This window comes from Argopecten irradians, chromosome 12 (genome assembly GCF_041381155.1).
Source record: "Argopecten irradians isolate NY chromosome 12, Ai_NY, whole genome shotgun sequence".
NCBI classification, from domain to species: Eukaryota; Metazoa; Mollusca; class Bivalvia; order Pectinida; family Pectinidae; genus Argopecten; species Argopecten irradians.
In genome coordinates, this window is record NC_091145.1 from 27289264 (window position 1) to 27314048 (window position 24785).

The 24785-nt window shown below is 33.5% G+C and overlaps 2 protein-coding genes, 1 long non-coding RNA gene and 1 pseudogene across 3 annotated transcripts; 1 reads left to right on the forward strand and 3 right to left on the reverse strand.

Moving 5' to 3' along the window:
* Nucleotides 1-869: 869 nt before the first annotated feature.
* Nucleotides 870-5345, reverse strand: LOC138305018 (fibropellin-1-like). Its single transcript, XM_069245431.1, has 4 exons — nucleotides 5249-5345; nucleotides 3333-5024; nucleotides 2753-2897; nucleotides 870-2372 (listed from the first exon to the last, which is right to left on the reverse strand). Exons 1-4 carry the CDS (start codon nucleotides 5343-5345, stop codon nucleotides 2279-2281), a joined length of 2028 nt encoding a protein of 675 aa, XP_069101532.1. The 3' UTR covers nucleotides 870-2278.
* A 15-nt stretch (nucleotides 5346-5360) lies between these two features.
* LOC138336729 (uncharacterized) lies at nucleotides 5361-7712 on the reverse strand. Its single transcript, XR_011210452.1, has 4 exons — nucleotides 7603-7712; nucleotides 7305-7437; nucleotides 6434-6591; nucleotides 5361-5449 (listed from the first exon to the last, which is right to left on the reverse strand). It is a non-coding gene; the product is annotated as an uncharacterized lncRNA (long non-coding RNA).
* Nucleotides 7713-9288: 1576 nt separating this feature from the next.
* On the forward strand, nucleotides 9289-17141 carry LOC138305019 (uncharacterized oxidoreductase TM_0325-like; annotated as a pseudogene).
* Nucleotides 17142-20844: 3703 nt separating this feature from the next.
* Nucleotides 20845-24785, reverse strand: LOC138336727 (polycystin-1-like protein 3). Its single transcript, XM_069286281.1, has 5 exons — nucleotides 23284-24785; nucleotides 22735-22897; nucleotides 22089-22251; nucleotides 21617-21711; nucleotides 20845-21353 (listed from the first exon to the last, which is right to left on the reverse strand). Exons 1-5 carry the CDS (start codon nucleotides 24761-24763, stop codon nucleotides 21227-21229), a joined length of 2028 nt encoding a protein of 675 aa, XP_069142382.1. The 5' UTR covers nucleotides 24764-24785; the 3' UTR covers nucleotides 20845-21226.

Consider the following 24785-nt stretch of genomic DNA (forward strand, 5'->3'; position numbering starts at 1 on the left):
TCCTCATTCTCTAACTTGAGAATTCCTTGTCATGTCCATGTTTACCAGTTATAATATAACTGTGTCACCAATATTCAGCTATTTTGAAGAAAGATTTGCAATTAGTGCGGATTTAATTGAGTCTCACAGTTTCCGTTAAGTGATACTTTAAGGCATAGGGGTAAGTTACTGTATAGTTGTTAATATTTGCGGGGATTTTTAATTTCGCTACATTCGCGGATTCATCCAAATGTGCGAAATTTAATACCAAATAATTTATCAAATAATGGCATTACTAGTTTACATTCGTATCGTGCTCAGAAACGTTTAGGTGCATTACGGTCTGCTACTGCACGTTAGGCCACGCTATGGTAAGCTGTTATATCTATGCGTTCTGCTACACTATTAGCGAAGATATGGCCAAGGGTTTTTAGTACCACCTTAGGGCAAGGGTAGTCGTCGGCATTGACTATCAATACAATTCATGGATATTTCATTATGAAAGCACATTCTTCTTGTTTCTGAAATATCCTAAATAAAAATAAACAATATATAAGAACAATGTTTCACTGACCCACTGACCATACGACGTCTTACTTTTTTAATCCAAGAGATTCATTTAAGCTTGAAGCAGTTCATGTTAAATTTGTTTCAAGATGAGCTCAATTCATCACTCCATGAAATCGACCAAAGCAGGATTTAATCCTTATATTTTAATTCATACGTATTAATGTATATATATATATATATATGAATTAGTTCAAAAGGTTTTGCGAGTCTCTGGACTCGTACAATCCTACAAAGAGAGACATAAGAAAGTAGTCCGTCATTAGAATACATCTAATTGAAATAAAAAGTGCAAATATTACAGGTTTTTTGCATACATTTATTTAGAAACATTATCGTATCAGTGTAATCCAGATGAAAAGTAAAAGCATTAAAATCGATTTAGAAATGTAATGATTGAAAAAAAATCGTCTGCCAAAGCTGCGGAAGGATAATGTCTAGGCTGTCACCGTAATGTGATGGGGACAGAAAAATTCTAGCGGTTTATGTAGCCTTTAGCCTTGATACAAGTTAAACAACTGATTAAAGGTAAATCAATATTCAATGACTTTCACTTGCTTGTTACAGAAACGTTCTTAGTTTTGTCACACGTCGCCCAAGAACATGGCACATTGTTTTCTTCCTCGGCCGCAATGTTGCTCGACTCGAATTATAAGCAAGGGATAGTAAAACGCTAAAAGGACAGAAATTGATCCCAATCAAATCATAACTAACCTTAAAATATTCCTTATGATTAGGCTTACAACATCCCCCATAAACATACACAAAACGTTACATGTCTCACACTCCTTCTTTTCTGACGACGTGAACGAACCTACTGCTGAAACTACAAAATGAGAGTTCATAAAATGTTCTTAAAAGTATAAATTGTACAAATCTGTAATATTTGCACTTTTTTAACACTACTGTTTAGATCTGGCCCTACTTTACAGTAGACCTAGTAGGTAGGTACGCCGTCTTAGGCAAAAGTCGGTCCAGAATATTTTCTTCTGCGAAGATCGGTGTTAAAAGATACCAAAGTTCATGAGCAAATGAAACAGGATTTTTTAAGTAGTTTCATTGAGTCCAACTTCAGTGAGAATTGAAATATAATAAAATGAATACTAGTACAAAACTGATTACACATCGACGGGAACGTTATATCTAGAATTTTTTATGTGACATCCTAATTAAAGTTCATTTCTAATGAGATTTTCTGAGACGAGTTTCACAACATATTATAGGAAACAAACAAACATTTAAGATATCTTTCATCACATAACTAAAACAAACTTATCAAAAATTTCATTCCAGAGGAGGTAACCGTCGTTTTTTCATTCCTGAAGCCATCTCCCTGTATCCTGCCATTAGTTACAATGCATTTATTGCCATGCACAGCTGATGTCTTCATGTCGAATTATCTAACATAATACAAACATATTTCACAGCCACAGTCATCGGATACGAGGTAAGTGTGTTAAACATAAAAGGAGTAATTATGTTTGGTTATTGTAATGATTTTTATTATGACAATTATTTTACGTAAATTACTGTCTGTAATGACTAATAACGACTAACAATTTTATTAAAAGAAGGTCATTAGAAGATTAAAACACATTTTAAACCTCAATAGAAAAAGTTTATTATAATCACATCTCTCATGATATTGCTCAGTTTGCAGTGACTTTTTCGAAATTATATATTGGCCTATGTGAAATTTTATGAAAGTTTTGTTGTTCGTTCTTATTCTCTTTTAAACAATATCCCGTAATTCATTTAAAACTCTTTCACTGTTTATGACGTCACCGTTGCATAGTACACGGATCTTAAGAGTTGAGGTATCAGTGCTGAAAAATAATGAAAAGAAATCAAAATATCAGTACCTCTGAAATTTCAAATATTTTTAAAACAATGAATTTACATGTTCATATAAGCATTTCCCAAAAACATTTACATTCCTGTCAGAATATCCCATAAGTGGAATGTATAAGACGTTCCTGTAAGCCATATCCTAACAACAATAGCAATATGCACTGTATATCAAACGAACATATCAAACGATCGTGCTGTTACGAAGATTTTTTATTTCGAGGAAAACGTTTCCTTAAACTATTTCACAAATAAAATAGATGCAAACAAATTATTTTCGTTTCCCTTTATAAGATTTTGGCTTGACAGGTATATGCCAAACACAATGATAATGATAATGATATGATGTAAACCAGACCTGATGACCGAGCTGAATCCGCGAAGGTAAACATACACGTGGTGTGTCACGCAGAGCCTCGTTGTGAGTATACTCTGTAGGTGTTGTATCAGTGTGAAAACATTATCCTTAGTAACCACGTACGGTATGCCCAGTTCTGTATCTCCTGTAATGTGAGAGAATATTCTTATTTAGACTATGTCCACACATATAACCAAATTATAAAAGTTTCTACTGTACTGCAGCATACAGTATAACCGATTTTTTTCAAACGTCATCTAAAATGATAGTCGTCTATCCTTTTAATTTCAGATTAAAGTATTCTTTTTCATAGTAAACCAAATTCCAAATAAATCCATCATGATTCTTTTATCCTGTAAATTTAAGCAAAATTTCAAAACTGAAAGATGACAATGAACAGTTTAAAGCCAATGAAACAACAAATTATTTGATTACACAAAACAAAAACATTAGGATTTCCTGGAACGGCAGTAGGTATTATATGAGTATAGGAGATTTGTTCAAAGACTAGATCAATGTTAGTGATCCAAATTCAATTGAAGTACGAAATTAACTGGAAGGCCTAGGATATAATAGTCACCTTGTGTCTTCGTTGCCTTCAATGGTCCTAATTTTGGGGACTGGCGTCTGATCACGTGTTCCATACAGGAAAATCCCCCGGAATAGTTTTCACAGAAGAGTGGTTTAGGACACGGATTTGTCTCGCATTCATTAATATCATTCTGACAGAAATCCCCATTCCATCCACCGAGACAGTAACAGACGGCCGCCTCACCCACTGTCTCACACATACCATTGTTAAAACATGGCGACGGGTCACATTTGTCTCTTGTACTGTTACACATATCTCCATTCATTCCTGGTGGACACACGCACGTAAATGTTGTGGCGGAAGAAACGCAAGTACTTCCAATGTGACAGGGGTTACTTAAGCAGAAGTCCTTCGTCATACAGTCATGTCCTTTCAAACCTTCTGGACAAACACATGTAAAATTGTCATTCCCACTGACGCACACAGAGTTGTTATTACAAGGGTTCGATGCACAATGATTAGGGATATTACACGTGTCTCCCGTGTATCCCTTAGCACACGTGCATGTGTAGGAATTTGTACCGTAAGTGCAAGTTGCACCGTTTAGGCATGGATGACTTATACAAGGATTTATCACGTCACAAGTGTCACCTGTATACCCGACTGGACAATTGCATGTAAACATATGTCCATCCTGTTGACATACTCCACCATTGTGACATGGCATTAGGCTACACACATCCTCCATAAAGTGGCAGTAGTAACCGTCGGGGAAGGCCTCGCATCGCCTATACTTCCCACAGGGATGGTCGAGACAGGCGTCAGGAATGGAACAATGAGTCCCAGTCCAACCGTGCACACACCAACATACAGCAGCTTCGCCTTGTATGGTACAGGTCCCGTTGTTCTGGCAGGTTGTTTCGGCACAGGACAGACAGGTAAAACTACCAAAGTTGTTAATACACGTCTCTCCTAATTGACAAACAGACTCAAGACATTCGTTGATGTCCGTTTCACATGTTACCCCTGTCCAACCAGGTTTACAATTACACTGGACGCCAGAGGAAGTTGTTGCACATTCACCATTGCGACATGGAGAATAGGCACATATGTCTACCTCTTCACAATTGGAACCTGTATATCCGACTGTACATTGACATTGATAAGTTGTTCCTATTTCTGAACAGCTGCCTCGATTGAGGCAAGGCTGTGAAGAACAAACTGAAAGTTCAGTGTCGCAGTATTTTCCAGTATAACCGTTTGGACAGTTGCAAATATCTCCAAAGGTGTCATTACAGAATATATCGCATTCCGTTCCAAAATATCGTTCTTCACATTGAAGAGTTCCGTTCGAATTGCAGGTACCGTGTTGAGTACCGTTACAGAATATGTCGCAATTTTCACCGTAATATTGAGAATGACATACAAGTTTACCGGAATTGTTACAATACCCATGTGTGGTGTTATTACAGATAGTATCGTTAATATTACAAGCTCTATGTGAAGTGTTGAAACATGCGATATTACATTCCGGTCCATAGAAACCATCTTTACAAACGAGATTTCCGTTGATATCACATTCTCCATAGTAAGTATTGTTACAAAATGTTGCACAATTTGTGCCATAGAAACCAATTTGACACACGAGAGTTCCATTATGATTACATGTTCCATGGGATGTATTTGAACAAGCAGTCTCACAATTTGGACCAAAGAAACCTGTTGAGCATGCGATAGTTCCTGTGCTCAAACAGTTAATATTACCATGAGGGACGCAGTTCACGCTACAATTTGGCCCGTAATAGTGCGTGGAACATTGGAGGTGTCCACGGGCGTCACATCTTCCATAGGAATTGTCCACGCAGTGAACATCACATTTAGCGCCATAATAATTAGGTCTGCATCTTAGATTTCCGTTATTGTCACAGTATCTATGTCCAGTTGCTACACAGTGAACGTCACACTTCGGCCCATAGTAAGAGTTATTACAGACCAAATGTCCCAGATTATCACAGACCCCGTGGTTAGTAGGTATACAAATCCTATCACAGTTAGGTCCATAGTGGTTTGACTCGCACACAAGGCGGCCATCTTGGTTACAAACGCGATGCTGTTCTGGTTTTGGTGAACATGTAACTCGGAATACCTCGTAATCCAAAGTCAAACTTTAAAAAAAATACAAATAAAAAGTATGATTAATCATATTTTTAGTATTGATTTACATTGTGCACTGAAACATATGAAGCAATTAAACAACAACAAGATTTCGCTGAATAAGCATTTCTAAAACAAATATGTCCTGACTGAAAACTACTTCAACTGTTACGACCAATTTCATTTCAACGGTCGCTTAGAACTTAAAAAGACGGGATTTGTCATTAATACATATTTCATTTTAAGTCTTATCTGTCATATTTGATACTGAAGATTACAAGCTTTGAAATTTTAAATTAAAATTTACAACATTGATTTGATTGTGTTAATGTTTTGAAATTAAGGCATGGCATTCTAAAAGAGATATTTGTTTCATCATTTGACTGGCTTGTTCTTCCAGATATCCTATTATCAAAGATGATAATACCTCTATGTTTTAAATAGAAACTTATGTTACGACCGTCAACTAACTCGAGCTACTCTACGACTGATTGTTTCATATGTCACCGTATCTTTACTGTTTCGGTGGTTATCAAACATTTGATACATTAAAGAGGTTAGTATCTCATATTAACGTAAATTTATTTGTGAGCCCTTTTTCTCTCATACCTACGGGTGTGAAACTGGTTTATTCCATGCGATAGATTCGTGCCGCCGTCTGAGACTGTATAACATGTCTACCAATGTCATTCAACTTAAAAACATCACTGCGTCAACAAATTATTATTGTCGCAATGAATATTAACGTTTAGAAACTGGTTTTACTATAAAGGATGCTAACAACGAGATTTGCGTTAAATATCATGGAATTTGTATGTATGGAGTATTGACTTACAGTTGCGGTGTTCTTCGAACTTATTTCTCACAATGGTTGGCTATCTTAATTGAATAATTGTACCAAAACGTCGAAGTATGAGAATAATACTCTTACATGTGCGGATATGAAAGTTAATGATACTCTAGCATCTAGGGTACATTAAGTAAAAAAGACTTACACTGCATTTGTGTTTAAGTATGTCTTTGTAACATGTCTGACGTCACTGCCTTCTGTGGTCACTGCTGCCTCTGAGATGAATGGATTAACCAAGAACGAACCAATGAGATTTGTCGCTTGACCGTTCCCATAGAATAGGACCTGGAATCTGTACTTTGGCTAAGATTAAAACAATATTTTAACAAAGGATATCAACTTGTAGCAGAGTGTTCTTCAACGACCAATTAGAGATCATCTCAAGAAACTACTGGTGGTGAACATCTCAACAGATCAACCAAAATAGCAACAACCTTTTAAAATGTTTCTGTAATGATAATGGCAACTATGATGAAATAACTAATTATTTTAAATATAAATTGTGAGATTTGCTATGAATAAAATGCGAGTTTACATTTTAAATGGAATCTTTATTGATATTGTCATTTTCCCCCATATATATCTTAGCATAGCAATTTTCACACAGATGATAGATTATCTTTTGTAAAATAACAACAAATTCAGTTGCTTTATGCTCATTAGTCAGGATAAAGAGTAAAATTGATTGCATGAATACTATTTCCACAAGACTGAGGCAACGGACGATTACGAAAATGTTATCCTGTAAAATGGTAATTATTTTTTTCTTTCTGTGCGCAATAAATTAATCAAATTTGTCAGAAAAATAATCAAAAGACGATTAAGGACTAAAGTACGTCCACATGCATATAGTATATGTTGAAAAAAAAAGAAATATTTTAATTAAACCAACAGTGATGAATACTTGATCTTTGACTATAGTTATGACATTAGACACCTTAAAATGGTTTCGATTGATAAGAAAGAATGCAAAACGATAATATCAGAGTTCTGATACAGTGTAATGTAAAACGTACCGACCAAGTTGGAAAATGAATGATAATAGGGTTGGCTAAGTCCCCGATTGTATCTCCAAATACTGTGTGTTGACTTCCTGTATAGTCCGCACTGCCTTTTACGATCTTGTTACATGTTTTCAGAGCACTCTCCCTTAAATATAGAACAAGGAAGCAGCATGTAGATGATATAACAGAAATTGATATCTTTTACGATCATCCATGGAATTTAACAACAGTGTCAGAAATGTAATAACATACATCATAGTTGATGAATCGTGATGAGAAGATGTGCAGAACATAAATCAGCGACGTTTACCTGAAACAAATCTGCGCCGCAGGGTGACATACTGGTATACAGGTACTGCTGGGTTTGGTGCATGGACAATCGGGTATGTAAAGGTTCTTTAGTGTTATCCTCAAAGTGTAATCACCAATCGTCTACAATTAATGTAAAGGTTTCTTTAGTAATATCCTCTAAGATGATACATTAACTAAATATTTCTATTTTTGCATTGAAGATATATCCATCTCGTCGGTAGAAGTATGTGTACTGGTAGTGAGCTTTTTCTGCTCAATGGACGATAAGATCTAAATAGTATTTTCGAGTTACATGATCATAAGATTATAAGAATCGGATGCATACAATAAAACACAACATGTGATGCAGACATCGCAATGCAAGTAAAAGTGTGTCAAATACAAGCAGAATTTGTTTTTATTTTACCAGATAAAAAAGAAGAGAATTATTTAATTGAACGCCACTATATTAAAGAAAGCCATTTAAGTGCTAATTTTACAAATGGTACAAATAAAGAGAAATCCTATTTTTGTTTAGTTATATAGCGACTTATGTTATATAAAGGTATTTATTTATAGACGCATAAGGTCCAATATTGTCCTTTAAGAAGTAGTTTCAGGGCAAAGGGCATTGAATGATTCATCCTAAAGTAATGTAAATAATAGAAATTGTCAAACAGTTGATAAAAGTGTTGTTTCCAGTCGGTAACAGAGATAATTTGTTTCTTAGCATGGCAAATTTCGTGTCAATGTAACCTCGATATTGGAATTAACTGTTTTTAACCCATAAAATGTTCATTAACATTAACATTCCATAACATATAACAGATGTTGTTTAAGTCAAGTGCATATCTCATCATTAATTTAGTTCATTTGAAGTGCAAATGATTGACAATAAAAAGAATAAAAAAACTTTCGTTTGACAGTGACATGTGGCTTCTCGCTTACCTGGAATCCATGAAAATAGGAGCGATCTAAAACCATGAACCCTTCACCTCTTAACTTACACTTACTCTGTGAAGTGGAAACAAGTTCTACATACACATCACACTAAAGAGATATTGGTACGGAGCACACTGATTGATATACCACACACTTCATTTATGTTGTTTGATCGAAATGTTAATTCAATTCGTTTATCGAAAATAGTAGTTCGATCTAACAGAATGATATTTCGATAAAATAAAATAGCATTTCGATAAAATTGAGTAAAAATAAGTGGTTGGCATGTTACTCAGTGACTCAGTATGCATCCTCGTTTTAGGTTTTTTATTTACTATGTCCATGGTATGAGTTTGGGCTGCAGTATCATCTATATGCATATACGTGTCATTATGTTTGTGTATCCGACCTTGAATCATGCAGCTTATGTAAAATATTTTGAATACATAAAAAGCATCTGCTCATCTGTAATGTTGATAAGCATATGGATATTCAAATTATGTTCCATTAACGCCATAATGTATGTATTATCAAGAATACACTCATGCAATTACTTAGATATGAAAACTAGTATATTCATGAGATACCTGCGGTATAGCATATGTGTGGTATGGATTAGCCATCTGACCTGCCACATATGTGACACAGAGTCAAACTTATATCGGCCAGGTGTACTGTACAATACAAATGTTACACCTGTGTCTCGTCGTTATCGTGTGTGATAGGTAAGCAGTGGAAACCAGTGTGTCGCCCTTATAAAGTAATGGAGGGCTTGGTGAACAAAGTTGTGCTCATAACAGGTAGGTCCCAAACTAAAAACAAAGTTGTGCTCATAACAGGTAGTTTTCAAACTAAAAACAAAGTTGTGCTCGTAACAGTTAGGTTTCAAACTAAAAACAAAGGTGTGCTCATAACAGGTAGGTCCCAAACTAAAAATAAAGTTGTGTTATTAACAGGTAGGTCTCAAACTAAAAACAAAGTTGTGTTCATAACAGGTACATGTAGGTCCCAAACTAAAAACAAAGGTGTGCTCATAACAGGGAGGTCTCAAACTAAAAATTAAGTTGTGTTCTTAACAGGTAGGTCTAAAAACTAAAAATGCACATCTTTATCAGTGTCAAACATAAACAATTCTACATAAACAGGGTTAAAAGGTGACCATGTATGCCTGCATCGTCTACAGTATCAGTCATAGTGTTTGATGGAGTAATATAATTATAGATCAAGTAGCAAGGGCCAGTGCATTGTACCGGAGTTATTTCCCTTTAATTGTTCCATCAGACCCATTACCTATCCTAAACTAAAGTTTCTTAAAACAATAATAACACAGAAAAAAACCATGTCAATGGTTAAAGACCAGGTTACAACACCAAACAAATGAAAAAAAAGTATTGCGTATTATAAGTTAAGTATTATATATGTATTAAGTCATATGTTAAGAATGAAGATTCATTTCGTTGTTTCGCCACCTGGCGCGGTGCTTGTCAACTACAGCGCGGTAATTAGGACGACAGTGGGAAACACAAGACGATCCGCGTTAAAGAATTAAAAATTGATTTATTTAAAATAGTTGATAAACTAATCTCGTTTTACATACACATACCTATTTTGAAATTTAATAGTCGTTTAGGAAATGTAGTGGACCTTGATTTTAAACGCCGCGATCAATATGACATAATAACATGTGATGTACATAGAAACAATATATGTATATCTCACAGGAACTAATTATTGTTTAAACTGTAATTAGGAGCCAGTGCCGGTATAGGGGAGGGAACTGCTATCCATTTCTCCAAACTTGGATCTCGACTGTGTCTAACAGGCCGTAATGTCACCAATCTAGAGAAGGTCGTCGAACTGTGTAAAAACGAGGGACTAGACGCATCTAAGGTAATGATAAAGACATAATAACGAGTTAAAGAAAGAGATATTAGAACTATGGTCGGTGAAGTGAACCGGTGCAAATGAAGTTCCGGATGAAAATTCTATCTGATTGAAATATATATACTGAGACTACACAATGTCATTTCAAACTTTCTATCAACCCGATGAAATTTTAAAAAGGGACATCAATGCTTAGAATAAATACTTTAAGTTGGAATTCCTGTTCAATGTAGGTACACCTCAGCTCAGCAAAAGCACGCCTTTTGCTCGCATATTTCCATTAAATGTCAAAGCAAACATTATATAATACAAAATGCAAAGTCACATGTGGTTTTATTGACATGTATTTCGTCGATGATAATAAACTTTGAAGAATAAAAATATGCAAAATGTAAAATACTTGTATCATAAATATAAAATAAATGACACATGTATCACATATTATACACCAACATTGAGGATAGAAGATTTAAAGATATTGTCTACATATACGAATAACAGTTTTTTAGTGCGAGCGTACTATCGGACTATTATTTTCCTTGTCGGGGGGTTTGGAGTCTGTGTACATCCGCTATGCGCATATTCCAATTGCGCACGCGATAAAGGAAGTCACTATGTCTTATAACGTCTCATATATGTTTCTGGTTTGATAGATTTCTAGTTGTGACACCAACCTTTTAAAAACATATACTAAAAGATACCTGTCGGCGATGTTCTACTATGAATTAACAACAGTGACATTAGACAGTGCTAAACACATTCGTTTTGTGTTAACTTCGAGCGGCGTATCATACAAACTCTAGCATCGGTCACGATATTCTAAGCATCTGATCGACTTTGGCAACTTCCGGAACAATACAATGCAAATCAGGTTTATGTAGTCAATAAAAAGTGACGAAACGGATAATTTTTAGTACCGTCGAAAGAGATTTACAACATTATTCATCAGATTATATTTAATTTATTTCACATCATTTTATGTCCTAGGTGTACGATGCACTATCGCTTACTAACCCGTGAACATAGACCGCATTGGCTGCGGTTTTAATAAATATTTATAAAATTACCCAGTCATGCGTAAGAGAAACAGAATAAAATTATACAAAATCAGTGTGGATTCCTGAGCTCTAGATCGGTTGTACCCCAGAAAGCCATCATTAAAGCATGGCACAGGTACATGTAATTATAAGTCACCACGTTCACAGAGAGTGTTGTAGCGGATGACTATTTTGAACAACGAAAATTGTTTTCAAAATCAAAAATTATAAACAAACTTCTACATGTGTGTAACAAATAACACAATTAACAAAGTTCAAAGTAATTTCACATTTAAAGTTCTGATGGAGTAAAGGAAAGTATTTATTACAATACATCAAGGACGTACACCATCTCCTTGCAATAGTCCTAATGATAATGAACGGCCGATAGTGCTACGTACAATTGTTGCCGAGGATGATATTTCATATAGGCTTTTGGGTATATATCTACGGGTTATTTATCAAGTATGTTACATTTATATACGTGCAGAATATCTCTGAACAAGGCCTTATAGATGCATATTATACCGATAATTAGGTTTTAGATAGTAGTTAGCGAGCACTTTATGTCTGACATATTTCTAGTTTAGTTATTTATCCCATCTTCTCTATTCTACACTCACTCCCACGCCTCCACTGTCTCACTCTATCACTAAGACCCTAGCTCAACCGTTACCTCCGCAATCGTGCTACATCAAAAGATTATAGCAAATCTCTAGTACAGGAAAAACAAGCATCAGGACAAATTACACACGAAGTATAGATGTAATATTACAATGATTTTGTACTGGGTCCTTTAGTTCATCGGTATGATTGGTCTTTAATGCATATTATTACATCTGAAATGCATAAGCTCATTTTTGCTTCGCTTTGTTTTCTAGATTACCCATGTACCGGGAGAAATCACATCGGAGGCAGATAGGACGAGAATACTTAGCCATACTATTGAAACGTTCGGACGACTCGATGTATTAGTACGTATAAAGTTGTAATTGCGTTGAAACACATATCATTCTACTGGTTTGCCAAAAGGTTTCTTCCTTGATTTTATTCAGAATATCAAAAACCTATTGAAAAAAATATTATGTTGTGTTCATTAAAGGTAAACAATGCTGGAGCTATAACCTATTCCTCGGCCACAGACACTACCCCAGAACAGTATGACGAGATGATGAATGTCAATACAAGGTCACAGTTCTTCCTCACGCAGGCAGCCATTCCTTACCTGAAGGAAACCAAAGGTAGTTCATTATCACTTACAAGCGATTTGTCAGATCATAGTTTTAATATTAACTTTATGCTTTTTATTGTTTTTTTGCTTAAAGTGTCTCATTAAATTGTATTGCAGTAAATGACAGAAATTATCCAAAGTACAATTTTAAAGCATTATATGTTTTTAACCTTTGTGGAAATATCAAATCAGTTTGCATAACTATCTACAGGAAACAGATATTTCTATTATCTGATTGACATGTCGATCGATTTTGTAAAAAATATTTTAATATTTGTAATTTAGTCATATCATTGCAATTCGTATTCACATTCACTCATTCAGTCACGTTACATCATAATATTTTACCGGTTAAAAACCCAATGCCTTTCCGAAGCGGCCTTCTATAATTTTCCTAAATGGGGGATTTAAATTAATATATTATTAAATAATTATTTTTTATTTTTCTAATTATAATTTTTTTTTTAATTAGTAATAAAACGACTATCATTGTATAATTTTCTGTGGCTCTGGTTGCCTTTTTAATTTGTGTATACCTTTTCGTTTAATACTGTACTTAATCTTCATCTTCTGTTTAGTATAAATGAAATGTTAAGTGTGGCTGATCAACTGCGCCACATAGACGCCATATCTGCCGATGTAATCTTCACTGTTTTTTAAATTAGAATACGCCGGAAAACCGCTGCTATTGTTTGGTGTTTGTTTGTAAACTTATCTTAGTGGTAATTGATTATATTTTTTTACTTGTGTTATTAAACGGGAAATTTCCAATTCTTAGCAGTACATTTTAAATCTTGAATCATATTTCGGAAATAAACCAGTTTTAATAGAAATTAATTTTGTTTGTTTTATTGTTATATGCCAGAAAAACCCGAAATGTTCAACACTCGTTTACGTTCGCCATTAAAAATAGTGGCCGGAATGAATTTGTATGCACGAACCCTGGCTCTTGCTAGTGTAGTAAAGATTTTTTTGTCTAGAACTACTCAAATCTCTCTTACAATTGTGTGTTTACCTTATTATTAGATGCATGTTTATGTCTAAAGATATTTGATCAACTCCCCAGTGGTTATGTATTGCATTTGTTTATCGTGCGTGATTTTGGCTTCTGGTAATGGGTACAGCGTATATGTTGTACCTGCTTAATCGTTATTGATCAATAATTTGGAATCTCCAACGGTATCAATCAAAAAACTTAGCAATGTCGTGAAATTTGTCAATATTTCTTGTTATATGTTTCATAAGGAATATAGAACAATATATTTATGTCATATTTTGCTTCGTGGTTATGTAACAGAATTAGCCTCATTCAATTGACCCTTTAATTAATATAAGAAACTTTTTTTGTGTCGGAAAGGTAGAGGGTCTTTAATGATGTATGTAAGGGTCATTATGACCTATTATTAAACCATTTATTTATTCATTTACTGTTTAAGGAAACATTGTCAACGTTTCAAGTATATGTCTGTAAGTATATTTGTATACATGTACTTCAGACTGACTTTCTTTTGGGTACAATCACTTTCCAAAATTTCAATTTCACTATCCAGATAAGTTTGCGAATTAATATCAACACGATTTACATTATATTGATGGAGACTTCCTTTCTATTTTGAAATCCGTGAATGTTCAATTTTGCAAAATTTGGACCATTTTGAAAGGGAGTATCCGCAAAAGGCAATTGATTTGCAGAAACATTTATGTAGCCCGAATAACATAAGCGCATACTTTAATTCATTCGATATTCTAACCACTATTAATGACAAAAACAATTAATCAGTCTTTTTTTCTAAAAAGATCGTTATTTGTATCACTTTCTGTGCTTTAGCTGTAATGTTGACATAAATAGAAGTTTGCCTTAATTTTTATGAAAAACTCACCACTAGATGTCAGGTGTGACGGCCTATTGTATGAGTAAGGCGGCCATGGACTCTTTTACAGAATGCCTGGCATTGGGTAAGCATATATTCATCTGTAGAAAGCCATACACATTAAATATATATTCTATCATGTAAAACTTCGTGAACTTTCCCTTTCTTGTTGATGACACGCAGATTGAATATAGAAAATTGCAATTGCTTTGACAGATAAATGTGAAATAAATATGAATTGATGCTGCCATATTGGATCATGCTTTTAGGTAATTCTTCTTGTTAGTTTGGCATTTGATCACAGACCGAATAAGCTATAATAATTGCTTGAATGCCGGTGAAAATGTTTTGACTATGTGGTCCTAAAGCATTCCGTGTCTAATGTCAGTTATTTTCACAAAATACTTAAATAATATTTTAAATTGGTACTTCACGGCACTAGCAATACCTTCCTTTCAAAATAACAATTTGTAAATGTTATAAGTATTATCTTCTTTCTAGAACTGGCTCCGTTTGGTGTTCGAGTGAATGCAATCAAGTACGTATATATTGCCAGGCTGCAATCTCTATATGTTATTACGAACTGTTACCATAGAAAACCATCATCAAATTAATCACATTTAAAATATACTGAGTATTGTGTTCAATGTATAATTTATGTATGTTTTGGTTTGCAAGTTAATTAATTGGTGTTATTGAGCATGATTGCGACAAGTAGTTTGTACAGTTATATATATCAAATAATATAAATTTGATCCAGTATGTATAGTTATTTCATATCTCTTTTATATCATTGCAATATATTTTAATTAGTTCAAATTTTATATATTGATTAGTTCATATAAATTAGCTCATTTTTATACTTTGTATATTAATTAGTTCTGTTTGATATAAATTAGTTCATTTTTACTCTTAGTATATTAATTAGTTCATTTTTATACTTAGTATATTAATTAGTTCATTTTTACACTTAGTATATTAATTAGTTCATTTTTGTACTTAGTATTTTAATATGTTCATTTTTCGTACATTTATAAGTTAATATTTTCTATTTTAATCATTTAAGTAGTTCATTTTTAATACATTAATTAGTTCATTTTTATTGAACATTTTACGACTTATTTATCTGAACATTCTATATTTATTTTTTAATTGATTTTGGCTTGTTTCAGCCCTGGTACAGTAATTAGTATGATAGCTCGCCGGGAAGACTCTGCTTATAAGAGAGAAGAGGATTACCAAAAGGTATAACACAATAAACATATACATTAGCCTACAAAATATACGAAATAGACTCAGAAATCAGCTTATTATTATCCCAAAAGTAAAATTTGTGTGTCAAAGAAACAACTAATCTGACAATCCCGACACCGGTTTATTAGGAATATTTCATTTAGGATATAGTGAAGAAGTAATCCTATCAAAACACACATAAAACATACACGATCACATGATACAGAATTAACAGCAGAAGATACAAAAAGACAAATGAAACAAATATTGTTATAAAAGTAAGCACGGAAAACCTCTCGCCGAGCTGAGCTAGAAGAAGGAATCTAGCGAGGTATAGCCAGGAGTGTTTCATAAAGGCAATTATTGGCCTTTCTGTATACAATGTAATTTCACATTAAAGCTGTCACCAACATATTAATGAATAAAATAAATAGAAAATTTATACGATTTAATAAAATAAATGGAAACTGAGCTTGCTTAAGATATCTTGTGTTTGATTATTTTTTTTAATTAATTTTTTATTATTTTTTCATAGTTTTTGGAGGTCCAAAAAACGAAGCATCCTTTGGGTCGAGTAGGGATACCACAGGACATAGCACAAGCTATTGCTTTTCTGGCCTCGGATCAAGCCTCCTTTATTTCCGGTCAAATACTGTTTGTTAGATGGCGCTCGTCATTGCATTTCCTCTGCAGTAGCGACATCAGTAAAGTAAAAAGGAAAATATTTAAATGAACAATTACATTATGCACTCTTATATACTCTCATTGACTTAACATTTCGATGAAACAACATCTGTAATATGCATCGATGACCTTTTTAAGCAATGAATAAAACTATTTTTAATAGTGTAAAACCGCTAATATATACAATAATATCATTATTAACTTATACGCACATAATGAAATATTATATACGCTTAAAGATAAAGTTCACTTGACGAAATATACTATTTCAACAGACGATGCATTTTGTTGTGCCTTAACTGGATTGTTTGCCGGATCGATTGTAAAAAGCAAATAGAACGTTAGCTAAATTTATGTATCTATATATTTATGTTTTAATTAAACATCAAAACATTCGGACAGACAGTGTTCTAGGATTAATACATCGATGTTTGGATGGTAACATCTAAAGATCAATGAATTTGAACATACTTTGTTCTTAGGTATCTTTATATGTGATATATATTTGGATGCCAACATCTAAAGATCAATGAATTTGGACATATTGTGTACTTGGATTAGTTCATACATGCATGAGCAAGAAGGTATTTCGAGACCAACAGGGGTATATTGTATTCTCTTACCACAGTCTTGCATTCATAAAGACTGTGTGTCTGAATAAAGATTTGCCACCATACAGCAAGTGTTCAAATATATGAGACAATGACCTTTTGGTAGGATTTCCAATTAAATTGGACAGCGAAGTGAACAAAATGTAAATGACCTTGAACCAGATGCAAAGACTAATCCAGAGATTGTATTAGAAGATCAACTTATGTTGTATTTCTAAGAGAAATTTCTATCATTATCTGTACAAGGTGGCATTGATCTTGGGCTGAAAATATGTTAATTGTTTAGTGCTAATAGTTGAGGTAATTTTGTACGTTTGTACCTTCTTCAAACGAAATGTATAAACTTATTTATCTGGGCAATGTGTACAGATTTACTTAAGACTTTATTTAAAAGAACCCTTCATAAGACCATAGTAGCTTGAAATGACCTTCTACTTCCACTTATTGTTGAAGAATCGCAGGTCAAGGTTAAAAGGTCGCGGGCCTCTTTTGAAACCATTATTAAGGTTATTACAAAAAAATACAAAAACTCGTTATTACAAAATGAGTGTTTGCACTTAATTTTGAGGTTATAAATATATAAATACAATTACAAATAAATTTGTTAAATTTTGTTAATGCTCCACCGCTGACAAATAGTATTTTTCCCTATCAAAAACAGGAGCAGACGATTAAGTTGGTTTTTTTCAGTTACAAAAGTTACTTACTTTACACCATTACCACCATTGAAAAGTTTGAGCTTCTAATTATACTTCAAGTTGAAAATATGAAAGATAATTTAGTGCATCCCGAAAAAAATACGTATCACTATATCCTATATGGAATGAAGTGCTGATTGCACATGCACCAAAAACAAAATATATCATTTTCTATTATTTTTGTGTTAATTATACATATAGATACACGATCAAACACCAATTATTGTTCAAATGATGAATATCATTTATGCTCTATCGGCGGTGGAGCATCTTTAAATCATTGCCTGGTAGTATTATTTGATATTAAATCCTGTGTACCATACCGTAAATATTAATATACATACGTCATTGTGGTCATCAATTCAAAAAATCCACAGCAAAAGCCATTAGCTTTATAATTTGATCAAATTTAAGATCTGGTAGAATTTTGTAAGAATTAGTTTCTATTTGTTCTTTCCCTTACATTACCACGATTGTTGGGTTCTTCTTTGGCTTATCGGGCGTCCCTTTGTAAACAATTTGTCCTCTGAATAGTCAGTTATTTTAGGAATGTCGAACCCCTCTTATCAGACAACGATATTGGATTATGAAGAAATTGGCTCAGTTTTACTACTTTTACTCGGACTTTTTAATTAACATATTATCGATTCTCTTTCTCCCTCTTTATAAGCAAAGATCCTTATGTAGCTTATAAATTAAACATTTCTTTCGGCACTTGTTGTTAACTTTAGGCGTTCTTAAACACCACATTGACACCATTTTCAATACAATTCATTTTAAAATTTGATTTGATTCAATTATGCTTTTTTCGTATTGGATATACAATTGAAGAAATCCATTTTCGGTATTTTTATGTCCGACCTTTTTCATTCACAGTAATAATTATGTATATACATGAAACAGCTTAGTGGGGAAAAACAAATACTGGAAACCTGTATTGGTGTGAGGATGAAGCAACATCATATACATTTAATTTCATTTAAAATCAACCCAGTCTCTCTGGATGATTACTTTCTTGTTTATTCCGCATCCAACATCATTCTAATCTTATACACAACGCCGGAACGCTAATTCCGAAAAACAGGCACACTAATGTACTGAACCAAACTATCAATTATCCGAATCAGTTTAATACAGCTACATGACATATCGACGTATCTGTTTATTGTTTACAATAAGGTTAGCCGTAAGTATTTGTACCTAGTACCTGATGATGTGCTGGGCGGTAAGTAGGGCAATTTATAATAGATAATTCTGGGTTATCGCAAACAGTTGATAGTAAACAATGCCCTTTGTGTTATTATCACGATACCCATTTATTTTCATAACGTCCGATTTCACAATTATTTCCTTGGTTATCTATATCATTATATTCATATGGATTAGGGTAAATGTTTTACTCGATGGCATCATATCATGTTGGTCGATGTGCATCCATTATCAAAATTTAAATATCAAATTGATATTGATGCAGCTAATTTTTTTCGTACTGTTTATGAATATTTTTCTCCACAAATGATTTAATGTTGAAGGGAATCTAAGGTTATGTTATCAGATGCGATAAAACAAAATGCGTGTTTTTAGTGTGTTTAAAAACGTAGGTGGTATACTATAATATTTAACACACTGATTATACAACAACTCGCGATCATTAAATGAAATGAAATCTGATCATCATTAGTTGTTAAACATATAGCAATATCTAGTGAAAGAAAATCACCTGTGTACCTCATTTCATTTCATAATCAATCTATGTCTGTTCGCCTTAATAATCCGGAGAGAAAACAGATCTTCTATTTTAAGCTTATAGCTCACACATTGTATTCATGACGCTAACCATCTATGTATTTTCAGTTAAGTTCAAGCAAGAAAGGTACAATTTCAAGACAGCAGCAGACATCAAATTTCAAATAAAAAAATGTTAGTAGATTATAAGTGCAACAGAAAAACATACATCTTGCTTACGGAGATTTCATTATTATTATCCTTTTTTTCTTTTATACTTAATCTAACATTCTGACTGTCTATTCTTATTTAATGTGAGGTTAATTATGTCTATTAATGTAAGTTTCACATAATCCCCCAGTAAAACTTGTTTCACATTGACAGGCAAATGATCCTATCTAGTCCATACATGTGCCATTATACAAACATGCAACAGATGAACAGTCATCTATGTTTACATATCCAATAAACTTGACGTTATTGTGATATTACTATAGCGACAGTGATGTTGAATACTTATTTGTAAACATAGCCCATGCAAAATAATTATTTTTACAAGTAGTCTCAAACATTAATTATAAGCATATTTTCCATACCTTATGATATTAAAAAGAATAATGACATGAATGCTTGAATGAAACTAATTTTTCATAAAGTTTTTAAATATATAGGCTAAAGCTGATTAAGTTACACATTGAAGTTGACATCATTACCTGTAATATAATATTTTACAATACAATATCACGTTTAAATGGATGACAATTTCGCATACAAACAAGGGAAAATGATTATATGGGATTGCAATATAATGCAATTGTACGTTTGCTTGTAAACAGAGTTTCTTTTGCTTTAATTATGTGATATAGATAGGAGTTGGTGTTTGTAACATCACTTTTGATTGACTGATGAAGCGGTGTACTAAAATCCTCTATGAAAAAGTAAAGATTGTGTATAATAATAGATCGAATTATAATAATTAATCGGGATATATTTCATGTCATTTAGATGTACACTCACGTTTTGAGATATGTATGTAAATCATAAAATACATATTCAAGTCAATCCATAATTATTAATGTAAGGTTCATTTTCAAGAATAAAACTTGAGACAAAGGTTATATGGTTGTATTCTATCATTAATTTAACATTTAATGTTTATATTTACATATAAAACAGAGGAAAATGACTAGAGTAAAATATAAAGGAAATGAACAAGTTTCTATCATGCTGAAATACTCATTGATCATATTAATGGCATATTTGTCCATATAATATCAATCTAATCAAAATTAGACTTGTAATTCCACTCCACTACGACACTCTATTACACGCTCCAATACAAGATCTAACAACACCCCGTTCAGGGTCACCTCAGCATGACCCCTTGCCAACAAGAGAAACATCTCGGGACGTACTATATGTATATCTAGTTGCCGTTTATACGGCCGAGAGATTCAATCACACCCAGGATTTCAAAGGAGACAAGCTGATTGGCTAACCATATGGGTCATTCTGAGGTATCCCGAATAAGATTGTTAGGATATATGTACGTTAAATTTAAAGTAACATAAAACACCACAGATGATATAGAAGATACCTATGGTGTATAATTTGAAATAAAGTATCCTTCTCTTTCGTTTATTTCCATGTTTTTTGTTATTTTATCTTCTTCATTCAAATATTTCATGTATGCTTTAATCATTTCATTGGTATTTCATCGTTTGTTCTCATGCGTCGTATTCGAATTCACGTAGTTTCACAACATAATCTGACTCCGTGTACATCGGGTTGCTATGTACATTGTCACATCTTTCTTCCATCTCTTGTGGTTGTTCAACATAGCGTCGTTTGGACCTTCAAAAACACAAAAGTTGAATTGCATTCGCCATTTTGTAGGCGTAATTGCCGCATATTTGCTAAAAGAATAAAGTGACAGTGCCAAGAATTCGCTCGTTGATAGATTAGGCAATAAGCCATATTCATGAAGAGAGGAAGATAGAATGTAAGTGCACGAATTTTACCGATGATACCAGTTTTGTTCCTTTTTAAATTTAAAATACTCAGGACATGACACAAAATGTCATAGACATAAAATTGTGTAACTAAGTGGTACCTACCGTTTCCCAAGCTGTATGGCAACAACGATGACCAGAATAAGAGTGACACCTAAAGAAGCTCCTAGTAGGATTTTCCAGTTACTTTCTAACCAATCCTGTAACGTGATTTGTAATTTCAAATCAAAGTAACCTTTGCATCCATTTACAAGGATAGTTTATCTTCACAGAAGAACATATATTCATGTATAATGTAATTTAGTTAATCATACACACATTCTGACATATAGTTCTAATATACAGCGTTAGGGAAATAAAATTCACACGTGCAAGACAATGACGTCACGTCATCAATACTTGCAAGATAAACGTGACCTAGCATACGCATGTTTATATAATCAATTACTAGTGTACATATGTTTAAGGTTATCTTACTATCTATCTATATTAGAAAAGTTTGCATGACTTGTTAATCACGATTACCACTATACATAATGTAATTTACATAAAGATTTTGAAAATGAAGACCACTTACATCGGATTGTTTTTTCGGTGGAGTGGTTGTATGCCGTGAAGTATTTATCAGTGGCAGAGGAAATACGGTTTCTGGAGCTTTGTACACCTCTGCGTAGATGTCGCTGGTGCTAAGAGCTTTGCCGCCACACGAGACGGATAATTTTAGAGTTGATTGTTGGCTTCTGTTATCAATTAATGTGAAAAAGAAAATTTCATACTCGGACAAATACTGATACCGCAAGCAATGTGACGGCGTACCATAAGAATTACACACACAAGGTTGCCGCCGCTAACATATACAAATTATCCGAATACAGTTACTTTTTGTGTATGAATTAAGAACTACATTTTATTATAGTTTAAATCAATTGTCATTAAGTGAAACTAAAATGTAGCCATCATTAATATATAGTTCTGAAAAGATGTTGTTGCAAATATCAATATCCGTTTGTATAAAGACGCAATTAGCATAATATATGAACGATTCAATCAGAAAAAAAGTGAGCATTGGCAAAATACTTATCCTTGAAAGTGTTCGATTTAAAATAATCACGTTACTCAGAACTGCTCCATAGAAACTACTGGCACCGCAAAACATCACAATAATGTTAAATGATTTTCAATACATTATATTAAGTCATAGCTTTGATACATCCTTTGCTTACCCTTCATCCTTTCTGATCGTTGTCTGTGCCTTCACGTCCACTTTGGAACCAGAACATAGACTTGAGGATAGGATTGTCGACATAGCATTATAGACTTTGGGAAGTGACTTCTGGTCAATGATTCCGGCAAAGTTCAACTGAATGGACGTAAACGTTGAGCCACCTACAACATGAATACACTGAACAACAGTTGAACATAAAATTAACTATGATAAGACTGATTGTTGGAGGTTTTGCATTTAATCTGTAAATAACGAAATATGTTTACATATCAATCAAATAATTAAATATCAAGATAGCATAATTAAAATATGTACAATATGTTACAAGCGTTTTCATGAATTCGGTTTAAACATATCAATTTGACATATGCAACTTATTTTTTCATGTAAGTGAACGATTGTTTAGGGCTTTCAGCACGATAATCTATTTGTGCATGCTATATTTGCTTTGATGTTTCGACAAAGTATGATTGAAAACATTCCGCATGCTATTAATTTCTTTTCATTTAGGTTAATGAAATCAAATGTTCAAGTCAATTATACACACCTGTCGTTGAGGTGGAAGTGGTTGATGTTACGTCATGTCTACTTGTTGTTTTTGGAGTGGTTGATGTTACTTCATGTCTATTTGTTGTTTTTGGAGTGGTTGATGTTACGTCATGTCTACTTGTTGTTTTTGGAGTGGTTGATGTTACTTCATGTCTACTTATTGTTTTTGGAGTGGTTGATGTTACTTCATGTCTACTTGTTGTTTTTGGAGTGGTTGATGTTACGTCATGTCTACTTGTTGTTTTTGGAGTGGTTGATGTTACGTCATGTCTACTTGTTGTTTTTGGAGTGGTTGATGTTACGTCATGTCTACTTATTGTTTTTGGAGTGGTTGATGTTACGTCATGTCTACTTGTTGTTGTTGGAGTGGTTGATGTTACGTCATGTCTACTTGTTGTTGTTGGAGTGGTTAAGGTTATGTCATGTCTATTTGTAGCTGTGAAAGTGGTTGAGGTTATTTCATGTCTGTTTGTAGTTGTTGGAGTGTTTAATGTTACGTTATGTGTATTTGTAGATGTGGGAGTTGTTGAGGCTACGTCATGTTTATTTGTAGTTATTGAGGTGGTTGAGGTTAAATCATGTTTATTTGTTGTTGTTGGAGTGGTTGAAGTTACATCATGTGTATTTATAGATGTGGGAGCGGTTGATATTACGTCATGTCGATTTGTAGTTGTGGGAGTGGCTGAGGTTACATCATGTTTATTTGTAGTTGTGGGAGTATTTGAGGTTAAATCATGTTTATTTGTAGTTGTGGGAGTATTTGAGGTTAAATCATGTTTATTTGTAGTTGTTGGAGTATTTGAGGTTAAATCATGTTTATTTGTAGTTGTGGGAGTTGTTGAAGTTTCATCATGTGTATTTATAGATGTGGGAGCGGTTGATATTACGTCATGTCGATTTGTAGTTGTGGGAGTGGTTGAGGTTACATCATGTTTATTTGTAGTTGTTGGAGTATTTGAGGTTAAATCATGTTTATTTGTAGTTGTTGGAGTATTTGAGGTTAAATCATGTTTATTTGTAGTTGTTGGAGTATTTGAGGTTACATCATGTTTATTTGTAGTTGTTGGAGTATTTGAGGTTAAATCATGTTTATTTGAAGTTGTTGGAGTATCTGAGGTTAAATCATGTCTATTAATATAAGTTTCACATAATGTCCCTGTAAAACGTGTCTCACATAGACAGGCAAATGATCCTATCTGGTCCATACATGTGCCATTATTCAAACATGCAACAGATGAGCAGTCATCTATGTTTACTTCACATACTCTTCCGGTCCATCCACTTAGGCATGCGCACGAAAACCTATCATTACTGTTTATGCAGCTACCATTATTAGAACATGGGCTGCTTCTGCATGTATCCATATCAACTTCACAGTGACGTCCAGAATAAGACTTTGCGCAAGCGCACGTGTAAGAGTTATTCCCGTCAATACAACTTCCGCCGTTTAGACAAGTAACATTCAAACAGTCGTCCATATTTTCGCTGCAGTGTAACCCA

What these genes read in the sequence shown, in the direction of transcription:
- LOC138305018 (XM_069245431.1), bottom strand. Translation starts at nt 5,345, where the DNA reads ATGGACCTAACTGTGATAGGATTTGTATACCTACTAACCACGGGGTCT. An exon ending in AACTCTTACTATGGGCCGAA is followed by an intron (nt 5,025 to 5,248) that starts GTGTGACGTTCA and finishes GTTTGAGCACAG; the next exon opens with GAACTATCGCATGCTCAACA. An exon ending in GGATTCAGCTCGGTCATCAG is followed by an intron (nt 2,373 to 2,752) that starts GTCTGGTTTACA and finishes ATTATTTTTCAG; the next exon opens with CACTGATACCTCAACTCTTA.
- LOC138336727 (XM_069286281.1), bottom strand. Translation starts at nt 24,763, where the DNA reads ATGGACGACTGTTTGAATGTTACTTGTCTAAACGGCGGAAGTTGTATT. An exon ending in CACTTCCACCTCAACGACAG is followed by an intron (nt 22,898 to 23,283) that starts GTGTGTATAATT and finishes TTCATGTTGTAG; the next exon opens with GTGGCTCAACGTTTACGTCC. An exon ending in CACCGAAAAAACAATCCGAT is followed by an intron (nt 21,712 to 22,088) that starts GTAAGTGGTCTT and finishes ATCACGTTACAG; the next exon opens with GATTGGTTAGAAAGTAACTG.